This window comes from Hippopotamus amphibius, chromosome 12, assembly GCF_030028045.1.
Source record: "Hippopotamus amphibius kiboko isolate mHipAmp2 chromosome 12, mHipAmp2.hap2, whole genome shotgun sequence".
Classification (NCBI taxonomy): Eukaryota; Metazoa; Chordata; class Mammalia; order Artiodactyla; family Hippopotamidae; genus Hippopotamus; species Hippopotamus amphibius.
Window position 1 is genome coordinate 58137397 of NC_080197.1, and position 12145 is coordinate 58149541.

General features: G+C 39.2%; 1 protein-coding gene across 7 annotated transcripts in view; it reads left to right on the plus strand.

The window, feature by feature from the left end:
- Positions 1-12145, plus strand: part of ITPR2 (inositol 1,4,5-trisphosphate receptor type 2) — a 489465-nt gene that overhangs the window by 218301 nt on the left and 259019 nt on the right. For 6 of the 7 annotated variants that reach the window (XR_009048516.1, XR_009048517.1, XM_057703555.1 and 3 more), the window contains 4 exons: positions 2136-2258; positions 2875-3075; positions 5397-5648; positions 8301-8426. Coding sequence is in view for 5 of the 7 variants with exons in the window: in XM_057703555.1 (XP_057559538.1) it covers positions 2136-2258; positions 2875-3075; positions 5397-5648; positions 8301-8426 (702 nt within the window). In the remaining 2 variants the exon portion in view is untranslated. The remainder of the gene's footprint in view (positions 1-2135; positions 2259-2874; positions 3076-5396; positions 5649-8300; positions 8427-12145) is intronic. The other variant, XM_057703556.1, reaches the window with a different exon arrangement.

Sequence of the window (12145 nt, forward strand, 5' to 3'; positions counted from 1 at the left end):
AGGAGACATATCCAAGAAGGATTGCTGAGACCCATGTCAAAAAGTGTACTGCCTATATTTTCTTATAGGAGTTTTATTGTTTCGGTTTTATGGTAAAATTAATCCGTTTTGTGTCTATTTTTGTATGTGGTATGTCAGGTAGTCCAGTTTGATTCTTTTGCACGTAGCTGTCCAGTTTTCCCAACACTGTTTATTGAAGAAGCTGTCTTTTCCTCGCTGTGTGTTCTTACCTCCTTTGTCACTCCTTCCTGATGTGTTTCCACCAGTCTTCACTAGCCCAAGATGTCTAAATCAAGTGATTTTTACTTGTATCACCTAAAGCTTGAATAAAAGGTTGAAGAATTTTTCTGCACATCACTGAAAAGCACATACAATGTGGCATTGTCTCTCTCAGAGCTCATTCCTGGGTTAATTGACTGTATATTCTTAGGTTTATCTCTGGGCTCTCCATTCTGTTCCACTGATATATGTGTCGGTTCTTGTGCCAGTATCATACTGTTTTGGTCACTGTAGCTTTGGAGTATAGTTTGATATCAGGGAGCATGATACCTACAGCTTTGTTTTTCTTTCTCAAGATTTGTTTTGTCTATTCAGGGTCTTTCATAGTTCTGTATAAATGTTAGAGTTATTTCTGTGAAAAATGCCATTGGGATTTACTTGGTTTTAATAACTAGATTGTTCAGAAACAAACAAACAAAAAGACAATTTCAAAGAAATACCAGTTCCAGCAGAACTGGCCCTGATGTTGTTCTGCACTGTCTGGCTTTTCTGTGGGCAGTGGGTGGGTGTTCCTGCAGCTGAAGTTTCTTTGATGTCTTTTCACTATCCCTGGATTACACACATAAAGGAAAACATTAGTAAATTTTGAAATAAACACTTCCTATTTTCAAGATAGGAATGGAGATTTTTAGACATATTTATCAGCCTAGTTAGTTCATCTCTATTTTAAATATGAGGAAATGAGTCTGTTAATGATCTTAGGCTGTTTGTTTAGTTATAGATGGCATAAAATATAGACTCTCAGATTAGGAAAAAAGAAAGCATTAAATATAAACTCTTCGTCAAAACACAAGTTCATTTTGTATATCTGACACTGACCACATGATCTACCCAGAAAAATTTTAGGTTGTTTCAGTGATATTGTTAAAAGACCACTTTTAAGAAGAGAACATTGCATTCTTTGTTGAGTTTTGAGACTTAAGTTTCTTATTGAGATTCTTATTAGCAACGAAGCACCTTATTGTAGGACTTTGGAAAATGACAATAAATAAAGAAACAAGTTAAGAGTATGTGTGTTAAGAAAGAGGTGGATGAAGAAAGAGAGGAAACGAGGAGGGCAGAAAATGAAGAGAAAAAGGAAAAGGGGGGCACAGAGAAGGCAGAGGAGAGACTAGAGGTAAGGTTACAAATACATATACAGAAAGAAATTTACAGAGTGGGGAAAAGAGGGCAAGTGAGTGGAGAGAAGAAAGAGTAGGGGCAAAGCAGGAGAACAGGGATTGAGAGCAGGAAAAAGGAGCAGAAGTAGCCAGAGGAGGAGGGATCGATGCCTCCTAGAGGAGTAGAAAGGGAGGAGCTGGAGAAAGAGGGGGACCAAGATGGTGGGGAGAGAGGAGAAACAGAAAACAAAAGGAACAGGAAGATCCAGGGACATGGAAACACTGGGAAAGACGGGAAATCCAAGCAAGGGGAGGAAAGAGAGGGATTGGAGGGTGCGGGACAAAAGGGAGCAGAACCTGGGAGGATGAGGGGGCCAGGGAGAGGAAGGAGGGGGTGGCAGAGGAGGTATGGTTACAGAGACAGGGGAGAAGAGGCAGCTTTGTACGGGGATGGGAAATTGTAGTGGACAAGCAGGAAGATTGGGGAGAATGAGAGATGGACTGTGAAATAAAAAGGGGGATGAGAGAGTGGAACAGAACAAATAATTGGAGGAGAATTAAGAGAAGGGGAGAGGCATCTACCAAATGGGGAGGGTGGATGCAGATGGGGCCAGTAACCAGGAGAGGTGTGGACACAGAAGGGGAGCATAAAATAGTGGCAGAGAGGAAAAAATGCATGTGCGAAAAATATATTTTTTGATCATATTTTCGCTTTGGCGTGTTTCTCTGTGTCACATGTTACTTTTTAACTTCCAGAATGATGAAAAGATGAATGAAGTAATGAACCTGGCCCATACATTCCTGCAGAATTTCTGTCGGGGAAATCCACAGAACCAAGTTCTCCTCCATAAACATCTGAACTTGTTCTTAACCCCTGGTGTAAGTATATGGGTGACTGCATCTCGCTGGTTTTAGCAACACTGATGGGTGGAATTGTATTCATCCTCATGGCCTCATTTTTTCCCTTGTAGGGGGTTCTCCTCCTGAGAGTCAGTATCTTTTATTTCCATTAAGGAAACATTTAAAGAAACTTGAAAGATTGCACAGATCTTACCTGCAGATGACAACTTCACTTGTATGTACATTATGTTAGGGGAAAGATATGGTAGGACAGAGACTGACTCTGATGCCACGAGTAAGTTAGATATGGACAACTCGAAGGTGGAGTTAAGTCTGCTCTTGTAAAGCGTGTCAGTGAATACTAAGGAAGAGCTACCTTTGAATAATACATAATTAAATTAATCTCAAGAACACTGTTGCCAACACGTTGACCTTCATAATAAGCTCTCTTTTCCAACTAAATTCCTTTGTGAGCTCATTTTTTTTTTAAATGCTGAATGATCTCATTGCATTTTGTCGAAGGCTTGCACAGAAAACACTACAGTTTTGCATAAAATAGAAATCTGATCACAAGCGGGGCAGTTGGTCTAAGGACAACTGTAGAATAGAAAATTGATCTTGTCAGAGTTACAAGGGCACATTCCTCTGTGTGTAGCTCCTTGAAGCAGAAACTATGCGGCACATCTTCATGAACAATTACCATCTGTGCAATGAAATTAGCGAGAGAGTTGTCCAGCACTTCGTGCACTGCATTGAGACGCACGGCCGCCACGTGGAGTACCTGCGGTTTCTGCAGACGATTGTCAAAGCAGATGGTAAATATGTGAAGAAATGCCAGGATATGGTGATGACTGAGGTATGTTCTCAGTTTGCATTTTATCAGCTTCACATAAACAGAATGCTCAAATATGGGTTTTCTGTTAATTTAGAGTGAAAAAAATCCCCCAACAACATAGGTTTAGAAAGTAATTTAAGTATGACTACTTAAGCACAGATGTATTTTGCTTAGACCTAGGGAAGTAACATGTCATAAATTGATGTTATTTTCTCGGAGTTTATTTTTCTTTTTGATTCTTAATGAATTTGTGTATTTTAAATAATGGGTAAAAGCCTGTGAAATGTTATAGATTTAGAATGAAAGTGATTAAATTTAATATTTTTAAGTTTCAGTATATAACAAAAATGGATTAAGCTCTGCTTTTCAAGTGCCTTTATTACTCTGTTCCTGAAACACAGAATGGGTGTTCTTTGCTACTATTTACAGAGGGCTTTGAAGGGAATGAAACTAATTAATAGAAATTATCCATCCATGATTTATAATATATGGAAACTTAGCTATTTAGAGTAAGTTAAAAACTTAAGAGAAGCACATGGATGAAGTACTTCATTTATTTTGCCCTTTTCATTATGATGTTTGGCATTGAGCAAGATTTATGCAATGAATGCGTTACTCACTAGGAACCGAGTGATGCTTTGGAGAACACTTTGAGCCTATTTGGGTAAATCATTGCTCTGTGACCTAATGGTTCTCTAAAGGCCTGTGTGGGTTAGGCAGCCTTCAGCCATGGCTACAACGAGTTATATAGTAGATTATATTGATTTGGGGGAGAGTTTCACAATTAAATACCTTAAATTTGGGAACGGGAGTAATTTCTATATTGATACAATGTGAGTCCCTCTTGCCCCACAGAAACCTTAAAATTAATTCAGCTTAAAGCCTTGAGTTTTTAATGTAAATTATTGTTATTAAACATTTAAGGAGCATTTTAAACTTATAAAATTTACCTCATCTCTATTTACATTCACATTAGTTCTTCATTGCCTAGAAATGTGGGAATTAATTTGCTTTTGGAAAATCATCATGGAAAGAACTAAAATGGGAAAGCAGCCAATAGTGAAGCCAGTCCTATCGCATTTATTAGGTGAAATGTTTCTATGTGTAAAGAAGTATTTATAACATTATGTTATTATATAAATGTTGACATATACATTCCCTTTCAACAACACTTTCAGTGTAAGCCAATTAATTATCTTATCAATTTAAATAGGTTACCAATTCAAATAAAATAGAGAAAAAAATTATGTAATCTGTATTACCTGCCAAAATAGTTCCCACTGGGGTCAGAAAATTGGTACTGGAATAGACAATAAGAATTGAGGCCTGCGCAGGTCCTGACCTGTCTGTGGTTTGGGGTTGCTATCTGCCTCGTAAAGCAAAGGAGAGGGTTTGTCTTCTGGGAGGACCAGAGTTGTCTTTTCTGCAAAAGCCTCTTACATAGTCAGCCTTGGCATCTTCCAGGAATAGGAGAGCAGGGATTGAGACCTCCTGAGTCTGGGTTTCCAGCTGAGGTAGAGAGAGAAGACAGTGGTTATAAAGTCTGGAGTGGGGTGGGGTTCCCTCCAGAACTCTTCACTGTCAGCTCCGCTTGGGCTTCGTGACAGTCGAAGTGGATTCCTTAATAAAATAATAATACAGTTTCTCCCCCAAATAGACAATAAGTCATTATGGTGATTGAACAATAAAATTGCCACCTGCTGGAATTCTCCACTAAAATTATATAAGCAGAACGGGAAGGAAAATGTATGTCCTAGAAGCCCCTACTTATTCATTCTTTGTCTCCCTCTCTCTTTTTTAAAAGTTGTCTTTTTCTCTTTATTTCTCCCATCTCTGCTTTTACCTCCATTCTCTACCACTATCCATGACACATGGAATCTCCAGATTCTTGTAGAGCTGCATTTGGTTCAGGGTACTTGCTTACATATTCTGTCACTATTGAAGGGATTTTAGTCTACAGTAAAATTAGACAATGAGATTTCTCATGCTTGACAGTGGAGTCTGCCATTTGAAGCAGGAGGAAGTAGCTTCATTGGAATATTTTGCAGGTTTAATGTCAGTGGGTAACTCACTGAACAGTTTACTGTCATCGGTGTCTTTTATTCTTGACCCCACCCACCTCTCCCATGTCTCCCCAGCTGCTTTTGTTAGCATTCCTAACAAATCACTTGACACATGACTAGAATCCTTTTACCGTCCTGCCTTGGTGTAGTTCTGCTCTTGCAATGTTATCTGTGTTTTTACAAAGAGATGTACGTATTTCCAGATAGACCAAGCCTTTGGAAATAACTGCGAGGATGAACATTTGGCCTGCTATGTAGACTCTCTTATTATCATTTCAGTTGATAAATGGGGGTGAAGATGTGCTGATATTTTACAATGATAGAGCATCATTTCCCATCCTTCTCCATATGATGTGTTCAGAGAGAGACCGAGGGGATGAGAGTGGCCCCTTAGCCTACCACATCACCCTTGTGGAATTACTGGCAGCATGCACAGAGGGGAAAAATGTCTACACTGAAATCAAGTGCAATTCCCTTCTGCCCCTGGACGACATAGTGAGGGTGGTGACCCACGACGACTGCATCCCTGAGGTAAGCCTGGCAAAAGCTTAGCAGCCACAGAATTGCTTTTAATTTTTAATAAGTGCCAGAAGCCCTCCTACTATTATTTATAATGAGATAATATATTTAGTCAAGGAATTGTACTTAGCTATTATAATTAGGAAACTTTAAAAGAGCTTGAAAATTTACTTTTTTGTTCTACAAGGAACTATGAAAAATGATAAACCTTTTTAAAGTATAGCCACTGTTGGCTTACTAGAAGCTGCTATAGAAATTTCTAGGTATGGCATTGTGCTCAAACTGAAAAATTGACTTGTAACCCCTAGTATGTTCCTGAGCATAAAACAAATGCTTCTTAAATAATTCACAGTCATCAATAGGAGAGCCTGGGATGGTGCTGCTGGATCACTGTTAGATTCTTTAGATTTACCTTTGCTTTATGGAATAGGTGCAGTCGTGGAAATACGGACACACATTGTGCTTTATTCACACATTGTCTTTTCCCCTCCATCGTTGTTTGCCATTATGGCAGGGAAGAAACTCATTAAAAACTGGTTGTCTGCCAACAAGATTAATGAGGCTTCCAGGAATGTACATTGCAATAATTTTTTTCTTTTCTACAGTTGTGGTGTATTGCTGCAAAGTTTATAAATGTGTGATACACTAAATCCAAACATTTTTAATCATGGTAACTTAAAAAGGTATCAGGTTAGGTTAACTTTCTTACTTCCAAATACTCCTACATAGTGATGGACTTGAAAGTATATTTTTATGAAATTTTGTGGAATCATTGACACCTCAAACCAAGGCACTTCATGCCTTGATTGATTTGAAATAAGATGACAAAGAAAGGAAGCGTAGTGTAGTGATTAAATCTGTGGGTTCTGTCTTTATTTGAGGTCGTGTTCCGGCCATGCAGTTCCCTCTGCCACACCACTCTTATATTCATCTACTTCACCCCTCTTCATCCTTCAGATCCTGATTCAAGCATTACTTCTTTGAGGAAGATCCTCCTGGCCTCTCACAGTAGAGTCTACAAGATCCATAATTTGAAATTTGAAGTTTGAATATTATTAGTTAAAAATGTCTGTAGCCTTCACATTCTTTCCCAAGACTATAAGCTCAGTAAGAGTAACCAATGGGTCTATTTGTTGTCACCATTATGTTGTCTGAGCCTGAGCTTACGTTTAATAAGTATATTTTGAGTGAATGAGTGAATGGATTAAAGAATGAGTCAGAATCTTGGATGCGTTACTTCCTAGCCATGTGACTGATTCCAACAGGTTACTTAACCTTTCTAATCTTCAACTTACACAAATGTGGAATAATTGTAGTATGTACCTGATAGGCTTGCTAGAGGACTAAATTAAGATATTACATAGAGAATGCTGAAGGTGTTCGGCATGCAGCAAGCGATGAATGAATGTTAACTGCTGGGAAGGTGATTAGGAGACTGCACTGACGGCTCTGTTGCCTCCCTGCGCCACGATCCATCCTTGACAATGAAGGTTTGCTTTAGACCTCAGTGGAGCAGAGATAAGTTCTAAGGGCATGAAAGCTGGCCCTATGTTCCTGACGGTTCGAACTTGAATTCTATGAATCATCTGAAATTGTTTACATGATTTTTTTATGTATGTGTATTTTTCTGGGGAGATTTATATAGCATTCATCACATTTTCATAAAGAGAGGGTGGGGGGAAAGAAAAGAAGAGAAAAGAAGAGGAAAGAAAAGAAAAGGAAAAACAAAAACTCTTGCCCTGTGCACTTTAGAAATGGTATATGTTGGTGAGACTCATCCCAGTCTTTATGGGGAATTTTGCTAAATCTATAAAGGAACGTTACTACATCTTAAAGTAATACAATTTTTAATTTTTAGTGAACTGTGAGCCTGTTTCTTCTCAGAAATAGCAATTTAAATGTTTTTGAATGGCAACAAAGTATTATTTAGTCAACAGATTTAAGCATTGTATTAGATCTATCTTGGTTGCAAGTGACAGAAACCTAAATTAAACTATCAATAGTTTAAATTCTAAAAGGAAATTTTACTGGCTTCTGTATTGGGGAATTTGAAAGATAGTTGTTCGAGAGATGATTCAAGAGGTTCAAGCTATGTCAGAGTTCCTTCCATCTCCTGCTTCCTTTTCCTTTGTGATTTTGCCTCATTCTCTTCATCTGAACATAATTTTCCTCTACAGACCTGGAGAAGATGGTTCTTGGAATTCAGGTTTATCTTGTTCCATTTGGACAATGAGAGAGAGAGTGAGAGAAAGAGAGAAAATGAGTGAATGGATGGATGAATAAATGACAGAGGCAGAGAAGGGAGGGGAAGTGGGGAGGTGAGGGAGAGAGGAGGGAAGAGAGGGAGGGAGGGAGGGAGAGAAAGGGAACACTTTTGACTCCTAGTGTCTTAAAGATGATAGACTTGGTTTACATGAAGCTCACATTCTCACACCAATCACTGGGCCCAGGGGAACGGAATACTAGGTCACGTATTTACTCTGGGTCAGGGGGTGGAGTATTTTAGTAAAAGAAAGGAGACGGGGGTGCTCTCTGGGTAGACATAAAACATACTGTAATTTACTATAGGAAATAACACACTTTTATTGAACCATTCATAATAGATATTTGAAAATGAAGAATAAAAAAGAAACTCACTTTCTTTTATATTTGAAACTTGCACAGGTTAAAATTGCTTACGTGAATTTTGTTAATCACTGTTACGTTGACACTGAAGTGGAAATGAAAGAAATCTACACGAGTAACCACATTTGGAAGTTATTTGAGAACTTCTTGGTGGATATGGCAAGGGTAAGTTACACTTTGAGCCTGAAATACTGCTTCATGTTTAGTAAGGTTGTTGATACATATTTTGACTCAAGAGCGTCAAACATCTGGATGAAACCATAGAATTAAAGCTGCTCTGTTTGGATGTCATCTGTTACATTCAAAAAGTTGTGACTGAGTTTCACAAGACTGTGAGTGAGATTTAATGAGTTAATGTACACAAAATACCAGTTCAGTGCATGTGGCAATCAGGTGTTCATTTTCACTTTTACAGTTGGCTACATTGGTCTGTTAGCAAATGGAATTTCAGTAGCCTTTTTACCTTGGTTAGAGATGGTATTTGGCAGAGGTCAGTTTGTATTCAGCCTTGTGTCATGAATGCAATTACAAACCGTAGGTGGAAGGGATCTCATGAGGTCTTGACTACTGCTTTCGGGCAGGTGGGTACTTGACCAGACTATTTAGGACCTAACACTGCCCGCTGTTGCCTATTCCATGCCTTCTTAGGGAGTGTGCTCTAGTAATTGAATCATCTGGTGTTTTCACTCAAGTCAGTCAAAAGGCAGTATGTTTTTTCCCTTTGAGTCCATTTTCTCATGTTTGGCTTTTTTGGGGGTTGGGGAGGACACGTGGAGCTGGTTGGCCTTTTCTAGATACTGTCTAGCATATGTTTTTGCTCTGTTAATATTGAATAAATGAATGAATGAAGAAAGGAAGGAATATTTGAGAGCACTTAATTTTAGTTAGTATATGTCAGCCCTTCTTTTGCATGCTGAATTATCATAATGTCAAAGTCTATTATTTTAGTGTTTTTTTTTTTTTCCGGGTCGGGGACTGGTCTTCTCCAGTTTTCCCTTTAAAGTTACGGGACATAATATTCAGATAAGGGTTTCACTAATAGAAGGTAGTGTACAGCTGACTCCTTAGACCTACTGTGCCTTATGGTGGCCCATCCCAGTCCTTTGGCTTCCTACAAGCCTGAGTGCTGGTAGTTTACGTGGGCCTCACTTGCACGTGTTGGAGGAGAGGGGTTGTGAAGTCCACCTACATGGGTGCTGCCTGCTACCCAGGAGCTCGCTGCCTTCCTACAGTTCCTTCTGGAAGGAGGGAAGACTAAGGGGATGTCATGAAACATTAACTGCAGACTCAGACATCCAAGAGCAATCTTAGATAACAGAATAAATCGCATATTCCAGTCCAGCAACTCTTTTACTTAGTTAAGGCTTGCAGGTGGAATGTACTCATTTCACCTTTGGCACGGCATAGTGTAAGTGAGCTCCGCTGTGTTCACACGTGTGAAGTAAGGCAGTTCCTGCTTTACGTCATTTCCGTAGACCTTAGAAGCCGCTCGTTACCTTCCTCAGGTAGACCTGCACCTGCGGAGAAGCCATCCTGTTTTCCGCAGGACTTCCATACCAGTCTGTCTACCCCCATGACCTTGTGAGAGCCCATGTAAATGACTGGCCACGTGTGTCTCCAGAGACCTTGGAGTAAACGATGGTTTATATGCTGATGGCTGAGCTTTAAAATGGCACGTGCAGGAAGACATGAAAGAGATTACAGGCTGATTTGCAGAGTTGCACGGTGCTATGGACTAAAGATAAGCTTGAAAAGACCACGGTCACATTCAAGGCAGCATGCGCTGCAAAGCTGAAAGGATTTTTATTTTTAAACCAAAGAAAGCTGATGATAACTGCCATTGATTATGCTACCTTGGAAACAGTCTTTCCATTGATGTGTTTATTCATAAGGCTAGGGGGGCATATGTTTTTTTTTTTAATTACGCATATAGGGAGGATTTTTATTTTCACTATTCAATATTTTGATTAAGTAAACATCGTGTTATTAGTATAGAAAGGCTCTAAGGGAAGTTCAAGATCTTCTTGGCCTATTCAGTCATTGTGTCTAACCACAACAGCTTAGCTATACTGCAGAAGCATTTTTTTTTCTTCCCTTCTCCTTTCTCTCTGATTTATGTTTTAAAGCAGCAACTCCCCTCCCTGAGAATGACAAAGAATCACCCTTCCTACTTCAGGAAAGGGACAGAAGACCTGACTTTTCCATATCCGGGATTTGTCTTCCTCCCCTTTGAAGAAAGATTAAGGAGCCACCACACACTTTAAATTCAAATAGAGAAAAAAATATGGTTAAACAAGTAGAATGTGGCCTTTTAGGCAAATTTGCAGATCAGTAGAACAGTCGTTCTCAAACTTTAGTGAGCAGCAGAATCACCTGGAGTCCTCACCACCAGATTCTTTTTGTTTGCTCTTGGTAAAGCTCTCTAAGAGTCCCTTTAATTAGCATTGTTCATTTTCCTGTTTGTACTCCCTTGTCATTTATCTTAAGACCCATATGAAAAAAGCTTCCTGAAAGACAAGTTTTTAACAAACTAAATTTGTGTATTTTTAATTATTTTATTTATTTTTTATTTATTTGTGCTAGATTGTTTCATGTATTTATTCTATTCTGATTTTTCTGACAGAGACGGCATCCATGCCCTGTAAATACACCAGATTTAGATAGGCAGCAAAGCTGTTAGACACATGAAAAGCTGTTCTACTGTCTTTTAGAGCATTTAACGACAGCCCACTTTGATCTCTGTGCCAGTGCAGCTGAAATTGGTGTTTGTAGGGCAGAAATGCTTTTCTTTGCCTTTATAACTGATGGTTGTTGCAAAGTCAAGAGATTTGAGTCATTACTAGAAAACATATGGAGGGGGGTGGGCTCTAGTGAGTGTTAGCTTCAGACTATTTTTTCTTTTGAAAATGTTCTCAATTTTACTATCAATTCCAAGATTCCGTAATGGCAAACAGTACCCTAATGACAGGTGAAATTTGACCAAGGGGTAACTTAGAGACACACCTAACCCAGTGTCATGTCACTGTCCCATCGATCATTGCTAAACAAGACAAATCAGAGTATTTCATTTCCAAATAGATCACTTGAGCATTCTCTCCCTTTGTGTAGCTTACCAAATAGGTGGGAAATAGGAGTAAAGATAAAATTTATATGTACTTTGAAACATGCTTTCCAGGTTCTCTAATTTGATGGAATTGAATAGGTTTTCTCTGCTTATTCAGTTGATTCCATAATTTCCTTCACTTTATGAAGTTGAACGAGCCATTGAAAAGTCTCATTTTAAAGCCTTCTTTTAATATGCCCTTATTAGCTAGCATTGCAGGCAAGTGAAGAGTGTAAGTATTCTGTAAATATTATTTTGTGTGTAGCACCTTTCCCTCAGTTGTAATTCTGTCTCCTCAACTTTCATGCTGAATTATAATGATGGTGTCCGAGTGGAATGAACACTTGTTTGGCTCTTGTTGGTTGATGATTGGTTGGTCCCTATCCTGCGTCATACTTTCAGCTCTTCAAGTCAACTTAGGCATTTATTGTAGTTGATCGGTTCCCTCTTGAAACACGTCCTCACTTGGTTCCCAGGATATCAGTCCTGCTCTCTGTTTGCCTCCCACCTCACTGGCCACTCCTTCTCAATCTCCTTTGCTGTTTCCTCTGAATCTTCCCAGCTTCTAAATGTTGAAATGTGGGACTTCCCTGGTGGCCCAGCGGTTAAGACTCCGCGTTTCCAATGCGGGGGGCCCGGCTTTGAGCCCAGGTCCAAGAACTAGATCCTGCATGCTGCAACTAAGAGCCTACATGCTGCAACTAAAGACCCCGCATGCTGCAACTAAGACCTGGCACAGCCAAAATAAATAAATAAATATTAAAAAAAAATTGAAATGTGC